At 42.5% G+C, this 27,631-nt stretch overlaps 1 protein-coding gene across 2 annotated transcripts in view; it reads right to left on the minus strand.

The window, feature by feature from the left end:
• Positions 1 to 350: 350 nt before the first annotated feature.
• KDM5B (lysine demethylase 5B) overlaps positions 351 to 27,631 on the minus strand; it is a 58,610-nt gene continuing 31,329 nt past the window's right edge. For both annotated transcript variants that reach the window (XM_076357734.1, XM_076357733.1), the window contains 16 exons: positions 25,466 to 25,628; positions 24,335 to 24,454; positions 22,436 to 22,630; positions 21,846 to 22,027; positions 21,077 to 21,201; positions 20,589 to 20,739; positions 16,737 to 16,851; positions 14,332 to 14,687; positions 13,021 to 13,159; positions 10,158 to 10,337; positions 9,131 to 9,289; positions 6,784 to 7,269; positions 4,302 to 4,413; positions 2,747 to 2,901; positions 1,883 to 2,209; positions 351 to 1,203 (listed from right to left, as the gene is read on the minus strand). In XM_076357734.1, the coding sequence (XP_076213849.1) occupies positions 1,066 to 1,203; positions 1,883 to 2,209; positions 2,747 to 2,901; positions 4,302 to 4,413; positions 6,784 to 7,269; positions 9,131 to 9,289; positions 10,158 to 10,337; positions 13,021 to 13,159; positions 14,332 to 14,687; positions 16,737 to 16,851; positions 20,589 to 20,739; positions 21,077 to 21,201; positions 21,846 to 22,027; positions 22,436 to 22,630; positions 24,335 to 24,454; positions 25,466 to 25,628 (3,103 nt within the window). In that variant the 3' untranslated portion in view covers positions 351 to 1,065. The remainder of the gene's footprint in view (positions 1,204 to 1,882; positions 2,210 to 2,746; positions 2,902 to 4,301; positions 4,414 to 6,783; positions 7,270 to 9,130; positions 9,290 to 10,157; positions 10,338 to 13,020; positions 13,160 to 14,331; positions 14,688 to 16,736; positions 16,852 to 20,588; positions 20,740 to 21,076; positions 21,202 to 21,845; positions 22,028 to 22,435; positions 22,631 to 24,334; positions 24,455 to 25,465; positions 25,629 to 27,631) is intronic.

Below are 27,631 nucleotides of genomic sequence, written 5' to 3' on the forward strand. Positions count from 1 at the left end.
GGAGCTGCCCCACACCTTGGCCTCCTGCGTGAATTCCCCATTCCTGCCCCTGTCAAATCACAAATCATAGCTTCTACCTTTTATTCACCCAACCTGTAAATAGTTTCAGTTTTGGAAAAGCTTTGCAAAAGACTTGAGAAAGTGTGAGGGGTTTTTTTTGGTGTGAATAACATTTTGATCTGCATCCTCCTTCCAAACTTGAATATACAAGTAAGGTAAGAAAATATCACGGCTTTTGCATTTCTTGTTTTAAAGGTGGATTTCTCTTGAGTAAGAGAACTCATCGATGCAATCAGTATCGACCCAGAGGGAAATGAAGCTGCATTTCAAGCTCTCTAAAAACACCAACATTTAATTTTATAACATAACCAGGGGTTTATTCCACAATATAAACTGCAACATTTGATACAAGCTACCCAAAAAAGGAGAAAGCCAAAATACAGCTGTGGCAATTACTTTACAGAGCTTTTTTTTTTTTTCCTGTCTTCTACATCACTGGGCTGTCAGTGACACTAGGATCTAACATTTGCTTTCTGTACATCAACCAATGCTAGAAGCAACACGCTGTTCAGAATTGTCATTCCAGTCACTGAAACCAGACATAGAAGTTATTGCTCAGATAAATAAACCTAGTCTACGAAAAACAAAGTGGAAAAAAACTAAAGTCTCCAAAGAGTTAACAGAGTAAACAGGGATTTCCTCAAAAGAGGATTTATTGGAAAATTCGTGGTGCAGGTTTTTTTGCACCTAAACCAAGCTGAATTAAATACGCCGGCAAATCCCAGAGAGGTAATTTAATGCTGTACAATAAAAGGTGCATGTTTCAAATGCCTTCCAAATTGGTGGAAACCCCTGCTAAACAGTCAGCATCTCAAACCTCAACAACCACAAACAGATCAAGGGAAAATACAAAAGTGTCAAAAATTGTTTTGAGTTCTGGAAAATGATCCCATAAGGATAGAAGTAGCACCATTTGCAATCTGGTTCTTAAACCAGCCCCTGTGGCTTTATTGGAAAACTCTGATAACCTTCTTTACTCAAGTCCTGAATGGTTTATGGGGAGTTTTACTTCCGATATTGAGAGTCCTTCCCAGTGCAGCTGATGCAGATGTAGTCCTCCTTCTCTGCCATTTCTGCAGAGATGCCCACACACACCTGGTGGAACCACTGGTTGCAGCTGCCGTCGCACTGGACCCAATCCACCTGATGAAGAACAGACATACTGGTGTTCAGAGAAGGACCAAGCAAATACAGCATCCATTAGTCATTTCTGGGCACTTAATCTATTTAAATGAGTGTGAAATGTCCCATTCTACAACTGGCTAGTGCTGGATATTCCACTCACGCTCGCTGTTCTCTGGACTCCTGCAGTCCAGCTCCTCTGAAGCTGAGAAGGGCACGCTTCCCTTATCCCTCCTGTTGCTGTCCCACCTATAGCAAGATCGTGGACGGCAACTTCACCCCGGCCCTCCCAGGCACCTGGGGATGACCCTCTTCTCCATTTTCCAGTAGGGATGGGCCTGTGCAGAGCTCCAAGGCACTGCCCCCGTCCACAGAAAGGCTGCAACCCACAAGGCCTACCTACACCCTTAGTTCAAGAGCACAGATGAAAACGGTGTCTGCACAGACCCCCCTCCTCCTCCCGATTCCATGCAGATGTTTTGATGTCCACCTGCCCTCCCCAGCCCCAGCTGCACGGCTGCTCTTGGAGAAGGTGGGAAGGATCGTTAATAATGTGTCCCAGCAGTGGCAGACACTGTCTCCGGGTTACTAAGTGCCTCACGCTCTCTTTGTACACAGTACTTCCGTAGTCTAACAGTTTCAGGGCAGCTGACCTAGATCCCAGCACTCAGTACACCACAGCGGGTCTGCCTCTACTGACCTCATCTCCCTCAGGCTGGAGACAATTCACAGCAGGGCAGATGGCATCTTCGTCCTCAGAGTCCTCCTGCTCAGAGAATGACGTGTCTGAGGGAAGCAAGTGGCTTTCACTGGAACGCTGCATCTCAAAGAGACGCTCCCGCTCTCTCTCCAGTTTGTTAGTGCAGAGATCCTTTGAGTGACTGAGTTTCAGTTTCTTCTTTTTGGGTGTTCTCATTTTTTTTACTCTTGCTCTCTTCTCATCATAGAAGCTCTCTCTCTCAAAACGCCGCTTTAGTTTTCTCTCCATGTAACTAATTCCATCCTTTCTTCCTCGGCAACACTCATTCTGTTGGGAAGATATTTTGGCAAAATCGTAAGCATGCAACTAACACTCATTACCCTGTTATTACATACCCTGCTTTTAGGAATAGGCTTAAGTAAAAATGCAGAGTTTGACAGAGTGCTGGCTTTTCAGCAGAAGCGGGATGTGTAAGGGGAGCAAAGGGTAGGGTCACACTCCAGTGACAGAATTTATAGAAAAAAAGATTCGCATTTCCTGCCTCCGAGTCCACTGCTTCAGAGGCAGCTCTCTCGGAAAGCCTCTTAAACACAGGACAGGAGTCAAATTAGGATAGACATATTTAAAATACAGACAGTGACCACAAAAAACAGATTCAAATTGCAAAAATGCATTAGGCCACAAATTATATTCAATAGTTTGTAACAAATTCATTAAGTTACCAACTTCTTGACCCCTTTTGAACGAGGAAAGTGTATTTTTGTGGAAGTACAGACACAGACACAAACCTCTTTGTAGAGCTTTGGAGGGCTCTGCCTGAACCCATAAGTGACCCCAATCTCATTGCTGTTGCCAGACACTTGCCTTTTCATTTGTCGGTCCAACGGATGACCTCTGCTCTGTTTGCAAAACAGGGCTTTGCTTTGTGAATAGGATCTGGTACAGCTCCTGTATTTCAGGCAGAGAAACCTGTAGCAGCTGGGCTTCCATCATCAGCTCATCCAGCTCTGTGCTAATGACTATTATGAAAGACAGGGAGAGAGGAGAAAAGGAATTCTTCAGTGTCAGCACTGACGAGAACTGCACAGATAATGAAAATTCTTCTCTGGTAGCACATAAAAAAAAAAAACTGTGAAAGACTTTTCAAAATCTGCAACTGTTATGAATTAATTCTTATCTGTTCCCTCTTCGCTGCTCATTTTTAACAGCAGGGTTAAAAAGAAAGATAAAGGCTTGCACAGAAGTTACTGCACTGTGGCTCAGTACCCTTCCAGGCTTGCATTTCTTGCTGGTTCGAGGATAAGCAATTGCCATCATTCTTGGCAATTTCTCCTGCTTCTGAAGCTGCAAGAAGTGTGCTGATCCCCTCACTACGTGACAAGCAGGTAAGATGAACAAACAGAGTGAAATCCGTAAGTGAAGCCAAGAGAGGAGAGGAAGAAAAGCTGAGAGGATGAGCCTCGCACAGCTGAGTCCTGCTGTGCGGTCACCACCTACTGCTGCGATCCAGCTTACCAAACTTGCATTGGGCTCCTGAAATAGTCACAGCCAGGGGAAGTCAAAATCATTGTGTAAGTAACAGCTTTTTAATATAGTACTCAGTACAACTCAAATACGGCCGGACAGCTAAACCTGGTTGTACAAAGGACTGCCTTGTTTGACTTTAACTGTAACGTTAAACTGAAGTAAGTGTCTTGTGTAAAGTTAGTATGGACTAAGCTGCACTGACTTGAAAACATGAAGATAAGGTTAGACCTGTGTCCCTGGAGCATTACGCATCAGGAGGAGAGAGATGATAAATAGCTTCTTTTACAGTTGTAAAATGATGCAATTTATAGCATGTCTGTGTTAGTCCAGTAAACACAAAGCCTGAGCTAGGAAGCACGCAGAACCGGTGCTGAGTGACCTGGAGCACAGCAGCAGCCACAGCAGCTAAGAAAACTCTCAAGTCTCTGCCACTCTGTGACAGTTGTGCTGCGGCAAAACTTACGTGGGCTCGTGTCCTATGGATTAAGTACCCTGGGCTCTCCAGCACAACCTTCCCCTCGTTGTTCCCATCCAGCTCCTACAATTTCAGCGGTCTCCCCCCTCCCCTCTCATCCACTTCCCCTCCTGCAGCCCGTTTGGCTGGCCACAGCCCACTGCGTGCTGTGCACGTGGGACGGGGCCAGCTCTCGGCTGACAACTCTTCTCCTACTGCGCCACATCTTTTCATTACATGTGGGAAATCTGTATCGTTGAGAAGTTTAAGTTCCAAAGCTGCTGAGTGGATGGAGAAGCAACCAGACACACCGCGCAGTCACGTTCCTCCCTGCCTTGGCCATCTCCTGTTGACCAGGACACCCTCTCTTCTCCTCCAAACACAGGGGGGGGAAAAAAAAAAAAGGGGGGTGGGGAAATCAAAGTGAAGATTACAAACCATGAAGTGGGATGCAGTGCTGTCCTGTAGAAAATGGAGAATGTAAATATATGGTTCTGTTATCCCAGTCATGAGGCATGGAGAATGACATAGCTCCAATTGTCTGGGAAACCTAGAAAACAAAACAAAAGATAATGCATAGATATTTTCACTAAACATGTAATTTTGAAGTGTCAAATAACTGCAATAGAATCAAAACTTCTTTCTCTTACAATTGCTTAAATCTTGTATTCCTACAAACTGTTCAATCTAATACACCCAAATCCTTCGTCCTACACCTGGAAACAGGCAAAAGCAACTTTATTGCCAGAATTCTTAGCTGTGAATTATCATTTCCACAGAGATCGGAAGCCAGCCCTAGTGCATGCAGCAGCGCGCTCTACCAGAGGAGAACGAGCCTGTGGAGCAGAGACGACACAGGCAGAGTCACTGCAGGGATAATCCCCGACTTGTGGAAGCGAGGGCTTCAGCTCTAGAATTGACTCTGGGTAAATATTAGAGTTTCCTCCTTTTGTGCACAATAAAGAAGTGATTTCTCGCTGCCTTGATCCAATGAGACACCAACCTGTTCTGAAGCACTTCTCTTCGCCTCAGCACGCACAGAAGACATGCCAATGGCAAAACGTGCGCTTACTTATGCAAAGGCCACTTCTGTAAGCCAGCAAGTGTCAGTTTTGGACTCACGAGTGTCAGAAAGGCATCTCACCAGATGCCTTCCAAAATATCTTCTGCCTCACTAATTCAAGTGTCTGCGCCCCTTTCAAAATCTGGCTCTCAGCAATTCTCACAGCTGTTTTTCAAGTGAATCAAACTCATCTAAACGCTCCACGTCCTCCACTTTGGCCAGAGCCAAAAAAGCCCGGCTTCAGTGGTTACTGCTACGAGTGTCTCTGGGAGAATGAGACTGTTGGATTACCCCAGGTAACAGGGAAAATAAAATTGTTACAGGGCAGGAGAGCAACGCTGAGACACTGGATTCACCAAAAAACCACCTCAAATCCATCGAGACCACAGTTTTAGCTCAGCGCCTGTGCCGAGATGGCTCTGGAGGCCGCCTCTGACCCACCCTCAGTACCCCTGACTCCAGGAAGGCCCCTGAGCTCAGGCACAGCGAGGGTCCCAAGCTGACGCACATGGTCTGATGCTCTTCCATGGAGCTTCCCAGGGACTTCCGATTTGGGAAATGCGGCCACAAGGACCCGAACTAGTTCTGCTACAGTTACCTTGATTTAGGGGGTTTACTGACTTGAGCTCCAGATCACACAAAAATGGTTAGACTGCTTTCAGGTCGGAGGAACCTCACGGTACCACGCTGAGCTAAAAAAACTGTGCTAATAAAACTAAGCTTACTGTTTCCATTTCTGGCCCAAACATCAACTTATATGCCAAAATCTTGCCCAGTTTTTTTCAACTATACTAGTTGGTCTAGTGAAAAGACACTTTCAAACCTAAATTATCAGAAAAATTCTCTTAGATGCCTAAACATAGTTTTAATTTCTAAAACTAGGCTTGCCTATTTGAAAAATTTGGTCGACACAAGCAACTTGGTATAGCTGAGTCACCAGAGAGGCAGCTACGATACCTCTTTCAAGCACGCGTGGCACATTTCATGTTTTAACATAACTGAGTGAGAAAACACAAACACACAGACTAACTGTAACAGGGTTGGACTAGCAAAACTAAGGCCTTTCAATCAAAAAGTAAAAGCAACAGCGCATTTCATTTTGGGATGTTTTATGTTCTTTATGCTGCGCAGACCTTGTATTTCAGATTTTTTTCTGCATTTATCATCTCAGGAACTCTAGAAATGCTTAACCCATTTCCCCACTTTCCCTGTGCTTTTTGCTGAAAGATCTTTACTGGTGGAAGTCTGAAACTCCCTCATGACCACACCTGAAACAGTTGCTGTAGCTTAACTCAGTAACATTAGCAGAATATTCAGCTTGGCAGTTCTAGTGTAAGTGATAAGGAGAAGAAGGAGCAGTCACGGATGAAGATACCCTGTTAAAAACTACCTCATCTGAGAGCTAAGCTGGTAACACACTGGACAGTTTGTGCTTCTGTTACTAATTCTCAACACTTAAAACTGTACTGAAATACTTGCAAAAACAGAATATAAAGACTAATTGAATACTAAGCACTCTAGAAACAATAGCTTCAGCAACTCTGTCGTTAATAGCGTCACATTAGAGTGTCGGAGCTGGGAGGAGGAGAAGGGCAAATAGGCCCTTTAGGAGCAATTGTTCCCAGGACTCCAGCAGAAGGAGAACAGGAGGCTGTTGCTGGAGGACACACGCATCCTGGCTACCCGTCAAGGCAGAACCCGAGCTCCTTATATCTGTAAAGCAACACATAAACAATCTGCCTTGCCAGTATTTGTATACAGATACAAGGAACCCGAAACCCAGGGAGGCGTTACAGGCTGATCCTGCTGACCACGCACCACCCACCGCCAGGAAACCCAGAAGCAGCTCAGCCTCACCTTGTTTGTCTCTGGCAATTGGCCTGCTGTGGCTTGCCACCTGTTGTACAATAATCCTGAGCCAACTTTGTCTTGTATAAGTTTTAGATTCCCTGAATATAACATTTGTTGTGCTCTGTGCTGCCAGTTCACAGTTCTCTCGATCATATACCGTAAGGCGTCCCCCTCGGGAAGCCTCACACGGATACGCTGCAAGGAGGCCAGCAACGGTAAGATCTTCTCCAAAGGTGGCTTTTCTGATCGACGACAGTGTGGACAGAGCCACACACGAGGTCCCTGCAAAATGTTGGGCACCAAAACACAGCCGGTGTGGAAGAACCCTCTGCAGAGTTCACACTGTATCATCGGAGCAGCCGGCTCCTTCTGGCACAGACAGACTTTCAGTTCTGTATCCTCTTCACTAGACAGCACCTTCACTTCGTTTGCTGCTCGCAGAGAACGCAACGCTTCCATCTCCTTTAATCGGGCTTCCCCAAGCGTAGCCATCTAAAAGGGAGTTCAAAGAAAGGGATGTAATCTCGAAAGGAACATTACTCATTAGAAACAGGGTGACCTCTGCACAACCACACTCTTCAGATGTGCCAGCGAGTATTTCAGATCATTACGGAGCTCCTCACCCCCGTACGCCTTCAAGGCTTTGAATGTTTGAAGCGAAGCAGTTATGAGGATGTGCAGCGACGTGACTTCGGTTTCCTTCTGTTTTGTCATCAGGCCCAGAGATACAAAGCTTATTCCTTTGCAAAATATAACCTCCTGACTCCCTTCCTCTCTGTTCCAAATCCTTCATGTTTTGTACTACAAAAACATTACCTTCATTACAGCAGCTTAAATTCTGAAACAAGTGCAGATTTGGCTTGCAGGTACTTCCCTGTGAACACGTCTCTCAAATAGGCAGTCTGACTCTCTGTAATTGTAAAACTACCTGGGCAGTTTTCAGAAATACAAATGCATCTCTGATACCCACCTTGCACACACTGTCAAGTGCACAGGGCCGCACCCTGACCTACGTACCGGCTCTGGGGTCTGTAAACACCAAGTGCAATTCAGGTGTACTCCTGAATGTGTCGTTTGCCCTTTCTACACGATCTACATGATCCTTTTTTTAAGGAATCTTTAGCATTATCTGCTATTAAAGACAGCAATATATTTCAGTTTCATAAAGGCTATTAGTAGCAGCTGCAACTAATAAATTCTATGCATTTTATTATGTATCTAAAAATAAATGCATAGAGGAGGGTTTATAAACATATACAAAACAGTTATTTCACACATCATGGCTTTGAAATGTGATGACTAGAGAAAAATCAGCTATGCAAAAATCAGACAACTGTGTCCAGCACGGGCAGATACGGGACTCGGGCACAGCACACTGCGTTGCGTACACAGGGGTGCTGAGCACTGCAGCTACAGCGTTGGGTTGTGAAAGCATCCAAACCTCCACTACAAGAACATTCTTGTTCCCCTCGTGTCAGAAGCAAAACCTGCCACACTAAATGAGTGTGTTTTCCTGGGTGCAGTCCATGTGAGTATCCTTCTCTTCCAATTCCCCAACCGTTAACGAGAGATTACCTAGTCAGAGAGGAGAAGGGTGTGCGATTCAAAGGACCCAGCCTCTTCTTACAGCACTCGTAGGGACGCAGTCTGCAAGTCTGGATTTCCAGACAAGGGAGGCCAAAACTGAAGCACCGAACGTACAGGTTTCAAGTAGCTGCCACAGGTTAAAACTTAAGTGTCCCACACCTAAAGGGACAATTATATTCAAACCCTACCAAATCAGTCTACTGCTCCTCATTAATCATGGGACATTGTTTAATCTGACCCTGGTGGAGGCTCTGAAATAGGGCTTTTGGGATGAAGCACTTTACCAGCAGCGACTAAGTCTGCTCCACCCCGAACTAGTGTTTTATTGACTTCATAACGCATGAGGTTTTCTTTAATTATTTATGGTGTTTGTTTTAATTATAAATAGTGTTGGGTTATTGTGTTCTTTGAAAGGATCAGACTTGGGAAAACCCTATCCTATCTTTAATAAGGTTTTGGTATGGTGGGGGAAAATAGGTCTCAATTTTTTATCTTCCTATGCTTTGTTAGGCTACGGGCATTGCCTGGCAAACTGTAAGGCTCCTTCATGCACAAAGACAACACACATTTTTTCCACTAAAAGCAATTTTGGGAAGTCCGAAGCAAGCACAGAAGAGCACAGTCCTAGAAGTCCTTCTGCAGAACAGCATAGCAAGGAGAAAAGAGTGGAAGAGAACACTCCTGCGCGAGGGGCAAACAAACAAAGATTCAAAGAACTTAGAAGCAACTCCAGTTCAAAAAAAAAAAAAAATCTTAAACCACATACCGCAGATGCAGTATCTTTGCTCTCGGAGAGAGCCCTTTCTAAGTCGCTCAGAGTCTCTAGCTTAGTGCTTTTCTTCTTTCCACTTGGCACTGGCTCCTTCAGCTTCTTCTGCTTTCTCTTCAGATTCAGCATTCCAATATCACACCGGGGACATAACACCTGGTGGACAGAAAAACAGTATTGTCTGCAACATTTTAAATGCATTCGTCCTGCCCTAACACAGCCACGTATGACTGCTTAGAACTGGGATTCCTGTGTTTTTTTCCATCAAAGATTTGGGGGACTAGGATGAGGTTATCTGGAAAATGGGGAGAGGTGGAAGGTTAAAATTCAATTTTATAAAATGGGCAGACCACAAACACCTCCGTGTTTCATTTAGATTGCTGGTATATACAGACAGCTGATACACTGAATAGCCTCCACATGATTTAAGCTGCAAGCCCTGGAAAACAGTAGAGGATTCCAGGGGCTGCCCTGCATTCCCGTCTGCCCTAACGGAGAGAGGAGGGCTGGGGGTAAGAGGGGCTCAGCGTAGGCCAGAGCGTGGATTGCTCAAGAACTGCAGGTGTTCACACACACGCAGCAGGTTCAGAGGACCAGCTAAAGCAGCTACAGCCTCGCCCTTACCACAGCCCAACCGTAAGGTCTGGCCGTCACCACGCTGAGGTGGGTGAAGCGGGTATGAACCTGCACTCCAGCGGCTGCAGCCTGACACAGTGAAGTAAATTCAGTGCCACAAATATGTCAATATTCCCATATTTATATTGAAAATGTCAGACTACGGCACAGCACGCTCTCGTTAGCCACTGATTAAAAAGAATAGAGAAAGAATAGCCAAATCTTAAGCATTTTAAAAGTTTAAAATGATCACTAATGGTCAATCTAATAAAAAGATGTTAAAATAATCCTAAAACAATTCTGCAAATACACTTAATATTTACTGCTATTTCACGAGTTAATACTGTAACGCAGATGTGCTTTTGCTGTGGTGTGAGTGGTGGTCTTCTCCAGAGCCGAGATCTCTTACCTCCAGAAGAGAATAAGGGGAGTTCTCGCACAGAAACGTATTAGCTGCACACTCCTTCCACGCTTGAACTTCTGACACCAAGGACTCCAGCCTCGGCAGGTAGTCCAGGTGCACTGGAATAGATCGACCTCTCGTGACAAGTTCCACCAGTGTGTCCAGTACAGGCACACGTCCTCCAACCTGTCAGATTATAAATTAAAAAATGCTTGATGTATATAAGACATACCACTTCCATGAATCGCAGCATGCCATTCACATTAACTGAAGGTAAAGCTTGTAAAAAAGAATTTACTGCTTAGACGCTTCAGTCACTTCCATAGCTGTTATCCCAACGTTTGTGTTTCTCATGCGCTAGTCATTAAGTACACAGACAAAACTAATGAAACACTTGGGGGAAAACAAAAAAAAACACACACACCCCACTTACTAAGTGACAGTTTAAAAAAAAAAGAGACTGCCAACAATATAAGCAGACTCCATATCTAACAACCTGCATTCACAGCAGAAAATCAAAATAAATTTAAAATAGACCCAGAAGTCAAGTCTAACCCAGTCCCCGGCACGCCAAGACCAAGGAACCATCTCAAGTATCCAACGTGCCATTCGAAAGCGAGCTCTGTTCATTCACTCAGCAGCCTATGCCTAGGGCAACCCACTTACGAGAGGTCCAGCAGTAAAGCAGCACTGAGAAGTAATTTCTAAAATAGGCAGTGATGTGGGACGGGAGAACTATTCATCCAGAACAACCCCAACGACTCTAGCAGCAAACCTCAAAGCACTGATAGCAAGAACTTCCTGCAAGTCACAGTGACTGCAGGCATTCACTAAAATCTTTGCAGAACTGAAGCAAAAATTCTTGGCACAGACAGACACATTTTTCCATATTCAGTGGGCAGAATTTCAGAATCCAAAACAAGAAATTAGAAAACGCCAAGAACAATTCGCTCAAGTCCTCTCAAGATAGCCCCCAAAAGTTAGTATTACGTGAACTTTGTTCCTTCAAAATTTTGAAGCCCAGGACAACTCATTTTTTTACATAAAAGCTTCTTGACTCAAAAGAATTTAGTTCAGATGGGCCTGAAAATACTGGTAAGTCAGATCAGAGTTCACTTTATGGAAAAAACACGAGGACAAATGAAAATTTAAGAAAATATTTGGCAACTTGTATCAAAGTGAAATCAGGGCTACCCCAGTCCCACCCCGTCCTGATCTGTGCAGTCCCACTGACCCTGGCTCGAGTTCTTGTGAGGCTGAGCCACGAACCGCTTCAAAGAGTCCGTCCAGGCTACGATTACTCACTTGGGCCTGAACTAGCACGGTGTCTGGCTGCCCGAGCAATCGTGCTAGCAGAAGAGGGGAAGTGGGAAGTGAGAGGAGGGGAGAGTTAAGCTGCCATTGAACTGTAAAAGAAGCAACGAACCTAAAAACACAGGAAAGGAACCTGGGTCCACAAATAAAATGGTCTGAAAGGTTAAAAAAAAAAAAAAAAAAGATTCAAGTGGGAAGTGCTAGAAGCCAAGGTGAAAACCCGTATAGATCTCTTGTTTGGAAGACTCTGGTTTTCAATCTCTGCCATCAGCTTTTTGCTCAGTTGAAGACTTATTTCCAAGTGTGAACATGGAAATGGAAATCACACAAAGCTGGAAGGAGCCTCAAAAAATGGAAGAGGATGAAGAGATGAGGGAAGGAAGAAGAGAAAACCAAGTAACTTCCACCTCAAAATTCCAACAGAATTACTACAAAATTACAAGCATGTTAATCCATGAAATCAAAGGCCGACCATACAGGAATAGAACAAGAAACAGCCTTGAGATTGGCCACACTTAGTGGTTAACAAATGAGGGGATACCTCCCAACCACAGTATGTCTGAAATATCACTAACGATACAGCTGTGGAAACAGCAAATGAATCCTGTGGGGCCTCAGAAGAGGCGATTCCATGACCAGTAAGTATTAATATCCTTGTATCAGCAGATCTTGGTGAGATGTTACCTGCGGTTCAGTACTTGAGGCATGCTCCAGAAAGGTGCACTCAAAACTGGAGAAAATACAAGGACAGGACACTTGTCTGATCAGGAATATTCCTGGATCAGGAACCCTTGGGGTTTTTTTTAGAAGATGCTAGAGGAAAATTATTTGTTTAGCCAAGCAAATGAAGGCTGTGAAAAGATAATATTGTTGGTGACTTAAATACTTAGGGGATTTGTTTATTCAAGAGTCAGCAAGCAGAACTTTGACTGTCACCTGCTCCACGCTGTGTGTTACAGGAGTGCAGTAAGATGATGATCATCTTTTACAGTATAGCTGTTCTGTAGCTTGCTGATGTTATGAAAGCACTCTCTGAAAATAAAGACACATTCCTTTAAGTCAGGACAGTGGCTGGAGCGTCTTAGCAAAATGACTTCCACTAGCATGCAAAACGTTTAACCTTATTTAACAAGAAAGTGATCTTCGTAAGGATACTACAAAGACAGTATTTTTCTTTCATCTGCAGAACAGTACGCAAAAATATGATCACCAGGTTATTAGTGACTGAGCAAAATTTACCTTAAGGTAAAGCTCCATAGTATAGTATAGTATCTTTTTAACTTTAGAGTTTTGTTAATAGCTCTTTTATAGATGTTATTGCAGCCAGTTAATTGCAGAGGTGAAGGAATACAAATCAGGTCCAGAAACAGAGGTAAACCCAACAGCACTCAGCAGCCCATAACTGTACCGTGTCCAAGGCAACAGACGTTCTAGATTAAGCATTCTTAATTCAGTGGGATGCTGAAGCACCAAGTGCACACAACGGAGCGTGGCTCTGATAACCTGACAGCAGGAACCACCACTCACCAAGCAGCCAAGAGCGCAGCTTACGTACCTGCAGAGCTTCCACTTCCTGCAGCCAGTCTTTGGCCTTCTGTACCGCGTCCTTCAGCGCGACACCGTTTGGGAGATAGGCTGGGATCTCCTCTATTTCTTTCACTGCTGCTACGAGACTGCTCAGTGACTGCCGCGGTCTATGTAAACAAAACATCTCCGAATGTAAAACACTGCAATACAACGGGGGTTCTTCTACTCGTTTGGCTTATTAAAACCGAAGGGTTACACCAAATAATGACATTATGTCCAGAACTACAGGCGCTTACTGTACAGCCAGGGCATTAGTAATGCAGGTATGCTTTTAGAAATCTGCTTGCTATAGACTCCTACTAGAAATGCTAAAAATACGAAGGAGTCTGTTGTCTAGTTTTTCAATATTCACACATTTGGGCTTAAGGGGTATTTAACATTCATTAACTTTTGAACGATAGACCCTTGGATCCTCCTTGAACCTCAAAACAGTACCAACTAAGAGATTCCACACTAGAAGGTTAAAAAAGTGGAGATGGCTTTTCTGTATTTCACAATTTGATTTTGACATTTTTAGAAAAGTACAAGCCCAACTGCATCTCTATTTTGGAGGGTAAACCCAAGCTTATTCCAGTTTTGTGCTCTATGAAGTTATTCTAAAATACTATGGTTACTAATGAGTAAGAAATGCTCAAATGCTTTCATAATTATGAGGCTGGGGGAAAAGCTTTAAAAAGTAAAAAAAAATTAAAAAGTGAGGAATCTTGAGGGACAAAACCTTGCATACAAATTTGTGTCACCTTTCTAAGCTTTAAGTAGACTGTGCTCTCCCCCATTTTACTTCATAAATCAGAAGGTCAAAGCAATGAGCAAGAACGTTTTTCTCAGTAAGGATGTATTTGACTTATTTCCTTCTCCCCTGCACCAACTGATCTGGAAAAATTTCCTCGATGTTAGAAACAGTCCATATAATAAAATTTCACCAGTTGGTGGCATATATCTAAGCTCCATCGGGACATGCATCCTCCAGTCTGACACTGGGGGAGGGAAGAAGGTAGAAAGGAAGGAAGAGGTGTCTTAAACCCCTCCCTTGTGGCGAAAGGAGAACTTGCACAGTGACAGCAGAGCACCACAAACACCGCAAGCTCACACCAACGTTTAAAATCACTCAGTCACTCATCCCCCTTCTCCATCCCCTTCCCTTCTGGATGGCACAAGTTTTGCCTTCGTGTTGTGAACCGGATGAACAACAGGGAGCCCCTTCAGAAGTAAGGCCAAGTATTGTCCTCTTAAACAGCTCACGGAACCACAAAATGCAACACTAAGATTTAGCTTCTACCTGGCCTTTATCAGATTTCTGGCTTTGTCATCCCAGTGTTCAGATACAGTAAGGAGCTCTTGCAGCTTCGCCATTGCTTTCTCAACCGCTGGGTAGGGAGCGAGTCCAACACCTGAGTCTATAAGACGTCTCATATCATCTAGAGTAAGAGAGTTTTGGTCTGAGGAAGCCAGCTGCACATCCTCGAGCCAGCGTGCCTGTTCCAGACGTATCCGCAGTTCAGCCAGTTGGGGTAGATCAACGTCAAAGTCAAAGCTGACATCCAACAGCTCCTGAAGTTCTGCAGCACTAGGCATTTCTACAGAAAGGAGTTTTTGGCTTTGCTGTTGAAAAGCTTCCACACGATCAAGAAGATCCTGAAATATACAGATGCAACAATAAATCAGAAGAAAACCCAATGCCAAATCTCTTAAGCATTTAAGTGCAAGCTTAAACATTGAAGTGCAAGCCTCCTGGCAAACACCACATTGCAATGCACACAATGTGCACGGCAAATTATCATGACATTTGGAACACTGAAATAGCGTATCTTCAACACATAGTGTATGTATTGGTATCTCCTCACACATAACGTGCCTACCAGCTTGAGGATCACAGAACAAGGGAATTCCACTCCAAACTCCTTTGAACTAAGAGACAGGTGTCAAAAAGAGGTCTCAGAAGAATAGAAAGGTTCTAAAGGGAAATTTTAAGTGTTCCATCAGTGCTGTTTTCTGGGTTTGTTCTGGAATGATTAAGAGGGCTGGAGAACAGCAAGGTTAAGATTAAGAAGGCTTTGAAGAAAGGTGGGAAGGGCTTGGAGCTTCTGGGGTTCATTTCTGCTGCACTGTTAAGGGTTCTGAGCTGAACACACAGTCCCAGTAAGCCACAGGCATTTTACTCTTCCACGCAGTGCAATACCTTCTCTCTCTCTCTCTCTCCATATGTTCAACAGCTAATTACCCCAAAAAGGTACATCTGTGGCTGTTTGCACTTCACCCAGGACAACAGACAGTTAGCCAGAGTAATCTCACTGCGAAGGCTGGAATTATTCTGTATCTAGCCATCCTGCCCAATGCTTCTAGTACTGGCTGAAATGCTATTCCAGCAGTAAGTTCTTCCTTCACAGCTGACATCTTGGTATTTTGTCAATGAGGTTGTTTGCCAGGGTAGGCAATCTCACCCATAATGGAATAAAGCCTTTTTAGAGGTATATTAAACTGTGAACTGATCTCCAGTAACTGTTGGCCATTTATATTAACAGCCTAATTTGCATGACTACATACAATTTAGGATTGTTGAGAATGATATAAAAGAATACACTGACCATATGTGTTTGATATTTCCCTGTTCAAGAATGCCAGATGGAGAAGAACTGTTTGCATGTCTGGCATTTCTAAACTTCTGCTTTTTAAATAGTTAGCTAACTTCAGAGTTACAATGCTATAAACAAATAACTGTAAATAGGATTACATAAAATCTGATTCACACAATTCCAGACCTGATAAAGCTTCAAAAGCAATACTCATAAAGCTGGGTTGAACCGGTCTATTCTGATTCAAAGTTACATGATACTGTCTGATCTCTCAGCCTTGTGTGGACACTTAAGAGATGGTTCAGGAGCTGGCCACCAGGTGCACCTCCTCGTTCTAAGAGTCACGAATACACAAAGCCATTCTCCTTTAAGACAGGAACTGCAGCTGCCCAGAATTTATGTTCCTTTTTTTTTTTATTACCCCTCAGTGTGATATGCAACATTTTCGCAAATTCCAACACCGCATCTTGAATTACTTTCAACTTGTCTGAGGGCTGATCATCTGGTGAGCAAATAATCAGCACTAGCTGATGGTCATGGGAGACAGTGATCTGACTCACCGTCAGCAGCAGGTACTCTGCTAGAACAAGTATTTAGGTAGTAGCCCAGCCTGGTAGCTTTGGCTAGGGTTATCTGGGTCATTTCCTGAACGTGGGTGGATAGCACGAGGAGGTATCTAATTACAAGACTATGAGAAAGCTGATTCTGGATTAATAAAGAAGGAAAGTGACGTGAATGGGAGAACCGTCACTCAGATCATTATGGAGTTTTGAATATTCTCAGATAAACCTGGCTTCACTCTTCAGAGGAGACTAGTTAACTCACCTCAAAATTTTAATCTGTAGTTACCCAGGTCATCCTGCTGCTTCTTTTGCATTACTTCGTACAACATTAACATTTTGATTCCCCCATGTAGTATAAAAATCTACTGACAATGAACACCAGCAAGTCAGAGCGCTCCGTTCTTAAGCAACTCGTGCGCAAGTTGCCCAGGCCTGCCAGTTTAAAGGTATTTATTCTTGGAGCAAATAGTACGATAGGAGATTGATGCAGTGCAAATTCATCACTATGACAAATGCTCGTGTTCCTTCCCCTAGAATTTCCAAATTACCTTCAGTAACGGTGTCTGACTGAGGACACAGGGTAGAGCATACAGCTGCCGCACGAACAACCGGAGCTCATTCACAGTCAGCTGATTTTGACACTTTCCTCCTCCGGAGCGGTACCTGCAATTACACACAATTCAACTTTGCTGGATGCCAAAAAAAAAATCTAAACTTCTCAAAAATCTGCTTATGATGTCTTGTAGGTCAAACTTTACTCACAAATAACAGAATATTCAAAAGCACCCAAGCAGCCTAGGGCTTACATACATGGGAAAACTTCAGTTAGCTATAGCAGAATAAGCTATTGTTGAAAATACTCTTTCATATTAAATAGTATTCTGGAACAACTACTCAGCCTTGGAATAGCACTGGTTATTACGGAATAAAATTAGGCTTTTTTCCAGAACACAAAGCAATTGCGGATAAACTATTCAGTTATGTTGCAATAGCTATTGTAGTAAGCTCTCCTCATGCCCATACCAAAAGAGAACAAATCCCAATTTTGAATGGGTTTTATATTCACAGGTCGTGTAGGCACTTCTGAAAAATCCTCTTTACGCTGAAATCATCGTTTTCATTTTTATCCAAAAGCTTTGTACCAAATGAGTGGCTTATAAGTGTTAACAAATTGGCTAATATTAAAAACCTCTCTAAACTCAAGCCAATATTAACTAGGTCTGAGAACCCTGAACAGAAAAGGAAAGAAATCTCTTACAATGCTGGCTCCAATTTAATCCACAATATGTCATTTAAACAAAAGAGGAAAACAACACCCCAGCAGGATATGCCAGCATGAGTGGAATGTGAACACTGTAAAATAAATTTTAATTTACCATTCCATGTTAAAAATAGGTATTTTTAAAGGATATGCAAGATCACATTGGGAGTTCCAAAACCCATAGTAAGCTGAACAATAAAATGAGTTCAAAGTCTCAGGTACAACACAGGCTGTTTTATGGTCTACAACATTTTACTGGTTTTTGTGGAAGTTCTGCAGTATCTTCCAGGAAAAGGCACACGTTTTAAAAATAAATAAATATTTATGTATATATACATACACGCACACACATATACACATATCTAAACTGCAAAACTGACCGTCACGAGATGTTTTTGATAACCAGAAATTACACGAGCCTAAAAGAAAAAAAGCACGCACCGAAGAAAAGCCCACGTCCATCCAGGGTTATTAAGCACAAAGATCTCTAAGCACAAGGTCTCTAAACTCTTGGAGACTCTAAGGAGCAGAAAAGGTGCCGTGAGGCCTGGTGAAGGAAGGGGACGGATAGCGAGAACATCCCTTTGTACTCGCCCTCCTGTCGCACTGTCCCCTTCCAGTACCATCTACATGCTAGTGCCAGAGAGGGACAAGGGCTACACTGTCCTTTGGCCCAATTCAGACAACTGTTCACAGAACAACCCTCCAAACAGCACCTGTTAGGACTGCTTAATCACCCATCGCCGTAAGAACCAAAGGAAACAGGGAACTACAGCCCGTCCGCATTTCTTCAGGTACTACGGAGAAGACGGTGAGCAAGAGTCACAGGATTTACTCTCAGCGAATACTGATCGTCTACCTTGGTCTCCTCTGTTGTGTATGCTATACAGGAGGAAATCCTTGAGTATCACTGACTGCCATGGTCAACAGGGATAACCTTTCCAGCTGAGCCAAGTCCACTGCATGACTCCTCCAAACTGAGGATCAGAACAAAATACTCAGTCCATCAAGGAAAATTTGTCGAAAGTATGAAACAAACTTTAGGCAGGATCCACAATCCTTCATAACCAATACACGGCAGTCGGTGTGATGAAGGCTGCCCAACATCCTGCAGATATCTGAACTTCACGTAGATGAAACTGTATTTGATATAATACATGTATTAAGATTTTAAGCAGATTATTCCCTTCTTTTTATCTTCCAACATAGGTTATGAGCACTCCCCCCTTCAATCTTTTAAGGAAAAAAAAAAATCCATCAAATAACATGGGTTTTTAAAACTCTAATTATGAAGACATGCAACTGGACTTTTCCGAGAAATACACCACAAAAAACTCAAAGGAGAAATGGTGAGAGAAAAGGGCTAAAAACACTTTGGAGCAAACGAGAAATGCAGTCCAAGCACTGCCTTGATCCTGTGTAGTGCAACACCGGGAGGATTATTCACCACAGTCTGTAACGCTGAAGGAGCTGGCAAGTACAGCTGTGAGAAAGGCTGATACACTATCACGGTGACAAAAGAACAGACCTAGTCAAGGAGATGAAGATAAAAATTGCTCCCCGCTCTTTCCAGACCAAGCAAAGTCAGGTACATGTTACGAGCAGAAAGACTCTCGGAAGAGCTCGTCTGGCACGGAACAGCTGGAAAGGGCCTGGCTGCTGCTCCAGGTTCATCATTAGGAGGCCTGAGCAAATACCAAGGATGGGAGAACACGTGTACTGGGAATGCCAGAACGAGAAGAGATGGCTCAACACTAAATGAAGGAAGAGATTAGGAGTGGATAAATCCTTCGATAACAATACCATGAATCTCTGCGTTGGAAATTACCTATCTGGCAGAAATCGTGTCTGTTGGAGTGCTGAATTTTTCATTTCCTCTTGCAGTATTTTCACGTTGCTGTGATAGAGGCTTCATCCTCTTGTGTTTGCAAGGCAGTGAAGTTGAATTTTTATCAAGTCCTTGCTACAAAGACTTACACAAGGATAACTAGGAAGGGAAAATAGCAGCTACAAAAATGTCTAAATAGTACTTGAATATTTTGCTGCCAAAGTCCTTCGAAGGCAGCCTTTAAAGTACTGCAAGAACACAGGGAGTGACAAGCTACAAGATACCTCCTGAGGCAGGCAACATGCAGAAACCACACACGTGCAGTTATACCAGCACAACGAGCAACTGCTCTGACAAACACCACGTTGTTCAAAGCAGCAGAGACAGGTGAAAGTTGTCCAGACGGGAAAAGAGAGAAACAGTTTTTCCCGAAGTACTTCATGAACAGTTTTTCCTAAGTACTTCATGCTATTAAGATTGTTGGACTTGAGCAATATTGTCCTCCACATATATAAACCCAAGGTTTTCTTAGAAACGTATCATCCCACGAGACTAGATACAGCCATTGTAAGCCTGGGTGGAGAATCTGCAACAGACGACAGTAATTTGTGATCCCCAAGAGAAAGGCTAGTACATCGATACAGTCACAAACTGATGCTGTGAGGAGACCTGGCCTTGTCCTTCTGGATCCTCTGACTCCTTTCAATTCATTTCAGACATGGAAAGTACTAGCAGGACCAGGCAGCCAGACATCCAGTTCACAAAGAATGTATTGCACAAACACTGCCCTATCTTCAAACTCCTCGAGAAAATAACCTGTCTAAAAGATTTAACATGTGTCCTGCCAAAGAAAGAGCAAGTGTTTTTCGGAGCTCTCATACAGTATTCCCATCATTATCAGCTCAGGAAGTTAAGACACTTTATTTTTCCACAAGACATAAAGCGTAATGAATATAATGACGTATGCACCACTGACAGATTTTCAGTCCCCATGGCACAAAGACAAGTGGAGTGTATCTTGTTGGGTGTTGCTTTGTCTGGAAATACCACACCAATTTTTCCTTTTGGGGAACGTTAGAATGAATTTACTGCCCAACTGTCAAACAGAGAAGAAGAAAAGATTGAAAGCTCAGGATGTTTAACTTATTACATGCAGGAAAGGTGACTCTCCCTGTAAAAGATGGCTCTCTTGAGAGGACAAAGAGATTGCTTTCATTTTTAAGTCTTACAGAACACTGGCATCTATCACTGGCCACTGGTATCTATCTTCAGTGACTCAATTTTGTTGCAAACACATATAGTAACATTTACCTGGTTTGTCTTTTGCCATTAAGAAGCTGCTGTGCAACTGAAGCACATTTGTCTGCATCCTGCGTAACTAGTCTGAGGTGTCGCAGTAGATCATTGTCTGGAAACTTTTTCATTTCTGATTCTTCTATCAAAGCCTTAAAACTGATGAGACCTTTTGGGAAAAATACTAAGTTAACAAAAGTCCCCCTTTGTGATGGATTTTAAATGGTAAGGCTGAATAACACGACACTAAATATATTTCTATTTCAACTTCAGTTATATTTTGTGTCAGTGATTTACAGTCTTCTCACAAAGAGACAGTTTAGCATAATTTCTGGGACTATAACAGCTAAAATATTTACTTTAAAACATGAAATTATATATTATTTCCTTTGATTGTCACATAAGACAAAAGTTGCTAAGTTTCAGAAACTAAAAACTGAAAAATTAGCCATTTAAAATTATGTAAGGTATGTAGGTAAGACACTTCCTTCTTTTACTGTACTTACTTCTTTTATTGTTAATTTTTGCCTCCAGAGCTTCATTAACGTTGGAAGCCCATTCATTGTACGATTCCGCACGCATCTTCAGTGCATTCATCATTGGATAGAGCTCCTCCAGGGTATAGCGGTACCTACAAGTAGCACAGAATTCAAACTCTTCAGCAAAAACTGGGGGGGAGCAGGAGGGTGGAAGGGAGGGGCATCGAGACCTGTTGGTCTATACAACACAGAAATGATCTACTATGCACCCAGGGTTATATAATTAAGACATATAACCACACCAGGTTCCTCCTAAGACAACTTCAACGTTGCAATTGCTTCAAAAAAACAATTTCAACATTACAATTGAAGCAATTGTGAAATTGTCTTAGGACAAGCTACATCCATGTAGGAACAAGTAACAAACAACAGGAAAGGAAAGATGACAACAAGAAGGAAAGATGACAAAAGCAAAAAAATATTACTTGGCAAGGACTGGATGTAAGGGATGATGACCTTGTTGCTATAAATAAAAAAGCAAACTGACTTAACCAGCGATTTTTGCCATTATAGAGCAAGAAGAGCTGAGTGCTGAAAAGAGTCTTTGTATATGAGCACAAAAAAGGCACTTTGTTTTGGAGGCGCTGTATTCGCAAAGGACTGAGAGAAACAGAATACCAAGACTAGCTCCATTGACAAAACAGAGTAGGCACTTTGATAATCTTATCAAACCGCAATATCTACACATATAATAAATATCTCCAGAACACGGTATTATTTGCTAGCTAAAGCTTACCCCAGTTTATATTTGTAGGTGGGACAGGAACAGAGATCCTCGGCATGGTACAAGCATACCAATAATCCAGGTTTACACGGACAATAAACAGCAGACATGAAACAGGTGGTTTTACACTTTAAGCACTGTCGTTCATCATCAGGGAACAGCTCAAAAGCCACTCTCTCCGAGTCAGTCACTCCCTGCAAGAGTATGTTACATCCTTGAAGTCTAATGAAGAGATCATTATTCCAAGCTAAAACATCGAAAGCTAAATTTATCAAAGTAATAATGAAGTTTAGAAATAAGATAGTAAAACCAGGTAGACAGAAATCTTGGTTAATGGAAAAATCAGCTACTTGACTAAATTACTAAAAGAACAAACATTACTTTAAAAGAGACATGCTGAACAATATTAAAGGGCAGATGCTAAAACAAGATGCACGATAAATTATTCTTCAGCCAAGCGGTCCTCCGAAATCAACAATGCTACCCAGGAAGGCACCATGTACCTCTAAGCTGCTGGCAACACAGTACAAGTCCCAGCATGTCTTCACACCACTGCTTCAACTGTTCCTTCATTCATTGTAATATTATTTCCTACAACTCACCAGTTTATCAATCTTCTCACGCAACCTCTTCTCATCTTCAATCATAATAGCCATGTCTTTCTGAACCGTAGATGCTACCACAACATCAAGAACATCTGCTTTGGAAGCCATTTTACAGATCATCTCATCATGAGAAAACACACAGTAACGGTTTAGCAGGCGGTAATGTTCCACACATTGGCGACCCAATGGTAGCTGCATTGAAAAACATTAAATAAATGAAGAGTTCATTTGGAAAATTACATTAAGATACCGACTTTTTATGCTACTAACCAAAAACTATCCAAATGAAAGGCCAAGACAAATCCTTCTAGCAACAATATTCATAACTCAGAATGTAAAACTAGAGAAATCAAGACCCTGCGTTCTTGTAAACCAGGACTCTTATAGCTCCTTTACAAACGGACACAGTGCGTTTCCCCCATGAACCTAGCTAAAAAACTTGCACCCGCTATCTGGAAGAGACCATAATTAGGGGTAACTGAATCACTAAACCACAGCAGGCTCAGGAAGACCCAAGCTAAAAATACACAGAGGCTGGGGAAGCGTCAAAGGGAAGAGTAGGGAAGCCCCGACAAAGGCAGGTTGCAGGGCAACCTGGACCTTTTTCTCAAATGATATGGCTGTTTTATGTAGGACACGAACTGTGCTGCAGCATGAGAAACTGCTGACTCCACGAACCATTAAGGTCCCTAACTAACCCCAGGCAGAGTAAACAATTCATTACAAGCTGGGCAGGTTACTCATAGCTTTATTTCAAGGCTGTCGCTGGCCAGGCGGATAGCGATGCTCAGGTTACAATGAGGTCCCGTGTTAAGAGTCTGGTATGAAACTCATGGAAGGACAAGAGAAAAACCAAACCCAAACCAACCGGTATGCAAACACAGTCACAATGCAGAAAGCTTTCTTCCAATTTTAGTCATCTCCTACTTCTAAGTGATGTTTTTTAAATCTAGCAACATTTTTAGATGGGCTATATTTACAAATAGGTAAGATCTTTTTTTTTGGGAAAAAAAAAATCAGAAGAGGAGTAATTTGAAATATCAGTAGCTTCAAAAGATCCTTCTCAGATCAGGCAACACTGTGTGTCTGAGAAATCTGCTGGGAAGGATAAATGATTACTTGTAACTTTGGAGCAACTACCCTCCATTTGTTTTCATTTTAAAAAGACAAAAAAACTTAATAAATTACTGTGACCTAATAATTGTAATGTGTGCCCATCTCTGTTGTTTCAATGAGCTGAGTGAAACTTACTGAGAATGAAGTACTGGCCTGTAAACCTTCGGTTTGAACATCAAAACTTTCTGTTCCCTTCTCATTAAGGTATTCTTCCTTAAAACCCTACGGCACCTCTGCTGTCCAAGAGGACGTACTCACATCAGATGCAATTCTTCTTACTATTTTTTCCCCAAGAGGACTATCAAAATCTTTAACTGTTAAACATATCATCCGACTTAATCACAGAAGTTGAAGTAGAAAAGAAGTCCAAGTCGGCTAATGCTTTTCAGCTGTAGGGAGCACCTCTTGGAGAATTCCCAGTGCAATAAACAGAAAAATTTCATTCCAACTCTTGACGATTTGAATGGAATTTGGGGACACAAAAGGAGTAGATTCTAGCAGCACCGGTACTTCTCATATTCTAGGCATGCACAGAACCTTGCCTACCTCCTGCTGTAAAAGACTCATCAGCCCTAGTGCATAATTTCAAACCAAACCTTAGGAACCAGAGAAAGTTCACTACATAAAAGAAATACCTTCACCAAAACATTATGCTTCCAGTAACAGGCTCCTCCTGATCTGTGGACTAGATTCGTGCATCAGCAGTAAATTAGAGCTGTACATCAGCTAGGAACAACTTTGGAACTGCATACTTGATGGAAAGCTGTTTTTGGAACATACCCAATCAACTGTGCAGAAGTTCACAGCTTCAGCAAAATTGAAACCCTGATTGAAGCCACTGTGATAAGCTCTTGGAAAGGTGATCACAAACTCTCCAGCACACTGATTGGTTCGATAAACCTAGGAGAAAGGACAGACAAGCATTAGGTCAAACCTAAACAGAACTGAAGGCTCTGAAGAGAATATGGATTTCCAGTTCCTAATCACTTCTATGACGACTTCGGATAGTTTTAAAACATAAGCCCAAGAATTACAACTGGCATTTGGTAACTTATCATATAAAAACCCTAGAAAGCAGAAGGGTTTCATTCAGCCATACCCGCACTCTAAGCCATTTTAAGTCAGCTGTCTGTGCCTTTTGCACTTTGCTAGCTCTGCTGACAGTTACACAGGTAAAGCACAGGCAAGGCTCTCTTCAACACGTAGCTGAAGGGGAAGAGAAATTTGGAACCTACTCAAAAGTTTGTACTGCAGTAAATCTAACACTTTTGGTGCTAGACAACCAGCAAGAGAGCAGGCAGGTCTTCCTGCATCTTTCAATTTTGGAGTCTCTCACAGCATAGTAGACACCACAAATTTTGCCACTTTTTCCAGATTTTCCTTTAAGTCCCAAGGCCAGCTAGTCAAAAGCTAATTAAGTTGTAAAGGGACATAATTCCCATGAATAATTTAGCATGGAATATGATGGAAACTGATGAAAAATGTTTTTAAATACCTAAGAACTTATCCAGGGAAAATAAGAGGATGTGGATGACAAATAAAGGAAGAATGGGGGTTGGCCCCTTGCCAGAAACTCTGTGCCAAAAAAAATTGTGTCTGCTTAGACAGACATAGGAAGAGCTCCTGCCATTGTTTCAAAGGTCGAGACTTTCCAGCTGAGATACAGAAACAGAAATACACTAAGGTGGATCTCCAGAGAAGAGTTTGCCAAGCAATTCCAAGAGCAATGATTCCATTGCCCATCTGTTCATACTGGCACATTATACTAGACAAGGAAGATACAACACACATGGAAACTACCACACCATCTCTGTAATAAAAGTGGCTTCAATTATTAGCTTTGAAGTAGAGTTCAGTGCAAATGAAAGAGGGTTGGGTTTGGGGGAGTAGCACAGGAGTCCAACAACATACAGGCACTCCGTGGGCCATCAAAGTATTCGGGTTCATTATGGTGACAAGTTGGTGCAAGAGATCTGGCTGAGATTCAAATAGCTCTGGAGCAAGCTTCTTCATTACATCCTCCAGCTGTTCAGCTGCATACCCTGGGGCTCCATACCACGTTTTAGGCTCCCCCCTGCAAGATTATTAAAAAAAGTTAAATATAAGCAATCTTGTAAGTTACATTTTCAGTCTTGCGCTTTAAAATACACCATGTCAAAAGAAGGGTATATCACGAGGAAGGAATGCAAAGATTATGTACCTTCCTGAATCTTCACATTTTATGCAGGTCCCTCCTCCAGACCTAAGTTTTTAACTGCCTACATTTCTGAGCACATACTTAAAATATTCTGGGGGGGGGGGGAAGACTGAAGAAGTGCTCAGTGAAGCTCTGCTGATTCCAGCACAACTTCAAAATCTAAGCTGTTTGTCTTTTACCATGAACACAAACTCCCTCTCGGACCTAACGACCAAAGCCAGTTCGTTCTGTCTTGTGCATAACTGCCATAAAAGCAACATATAGTAAGTAGAAATTAAACTTCCAAATTATGCAACTATAAGAGACACAAAAGACATGAAGAAAAAAAAAAAATCCGTATCCAGAATAGGAAGGACTTTTAGCAACAGTTTAACCCAATGCAAGCCAGTTGAGAAAATCAAGGTTATGCCTACGTGTTCCAATAGGCATTGTTTCAGGTTTACGATGAAGCTGGCTCACTGCACCACTAGATGAAAATGCCTTTCAATCCCTTATAAAGAACGATGTTAGAAAAGGTATTTAAAAAATAAGATGACAGACAAATCACTTTCTCCCAAGACTGCTGAAGAGCTGGCTTGAAGAGTAAAGCTGACCCAACATTGTTCTTTTTTTCATAAATCATAAAGCAATTGGGAGGATTCCAGAAGAAAAGAGTGAAGTATGACTCGAGAAGCGTATCCCTCGTACCTAGGAATTTATTCCTGTACTCAAACAGCACCTCTGTCATGGTGAAGAGGACAGCTAGTGGGAGGGACTGTGGAAGTTACATCAGCACCACAAGGTGTAGCACAAGTAGACTCGTTACTATGCAGTGTTAAGTGACTATGCAGCCTTGGACCTGGTCATCATCTTGAAGCTATTCTATGAATTCACGAAGACCAGCCACAGATGCAATTAAAATCTATACTGTGTCCTGACCCAACTACTGGGTTAGTCAAGAATTCTGCTCCTTGCTACTTGTCAGTGCCAAGGAATGGATGACAGCAGTTACGAACTATGCTAAACTTGGACAAGGATACTGGTACCAGGGGTCTCTGGACTTCAGGAGAACAGGTAACAGAGAAAGACACAATTCTAACGGATATATTAAGGTGTCAGCCTTATGAAGGCAGCGAGCTGCAGAACTGATGAAGGTGACAGTTCTTTCTGCACTGCTACCTGACAGCTCCACATTCCTGCCTTTAGAAATACTAGCATCAGTGATGGTAATTCTTCCTCTGACCAGGACTGACATCTTATTTATTTATTTATTTGCAGGCATCTTTAGAAGCAAAGATTTGTTTTTTCTCCTTTTTCCATTTCAAGAATTAACACAGGATTTAGAACATGCAGGAAAACTATTGCCTTCAACCCTATGAAAGGTCTGCTGCTGTAGCCTCGTTCAGTTGGGATTATCTGCTCAAAATACTGTACCAGGATACAAGCACATGGGAACACTGAAGATGGACATGCCATCCCTAGTACTTCACAAGAACGAGTCCTGCCTTCTAAAGTCTTTTCAGAGTTTTTCAGAGTTTGGAGCATTCAGTGGCAGGTCATTAAGATTGACTCCTCTGGCCAAGAACAGTATTAACCTCAACTACACATTGCTCTCGAATAGACTAAAAAACCCAGATATAAACCTCTAACTTGAATGGAAATACAGAAGGGTATCTGCAAATGAAAAGACAAGACATCAAGGACATTCATGCTGGAGGATAACTAAATTAAAAGCAGGTAGGGCTACTTTCACATGTCTCTGCAAATGTATGTACATATGTGTGCACATATACATGTATGCACTTACATATCTTTCTGGCCTTGACTGCAAACACCAAGGCAATTTGGGACAAATTATGCAGCACATAATGCCATTCCAACAACAGTGAGGGAAGTGCTCC

The sequence above is a fragment of the Aptenodytes patagonicus genome, chromosome 22 (assembly GCF_965638725.1).
Source record: "Aptenodytes patagonicus chromosome 22, bAptPat1.pri.cur, whole genome shotgun sequence".
In the NCBI taxonomy this organism is placed as follows: domain Eukaryota; kingdom Metazoa; phylum Chordata; class Aves; order Sphenisciformes; family Spheniscidae; genus Aptenodytes; species Aptenodytes patagonicus.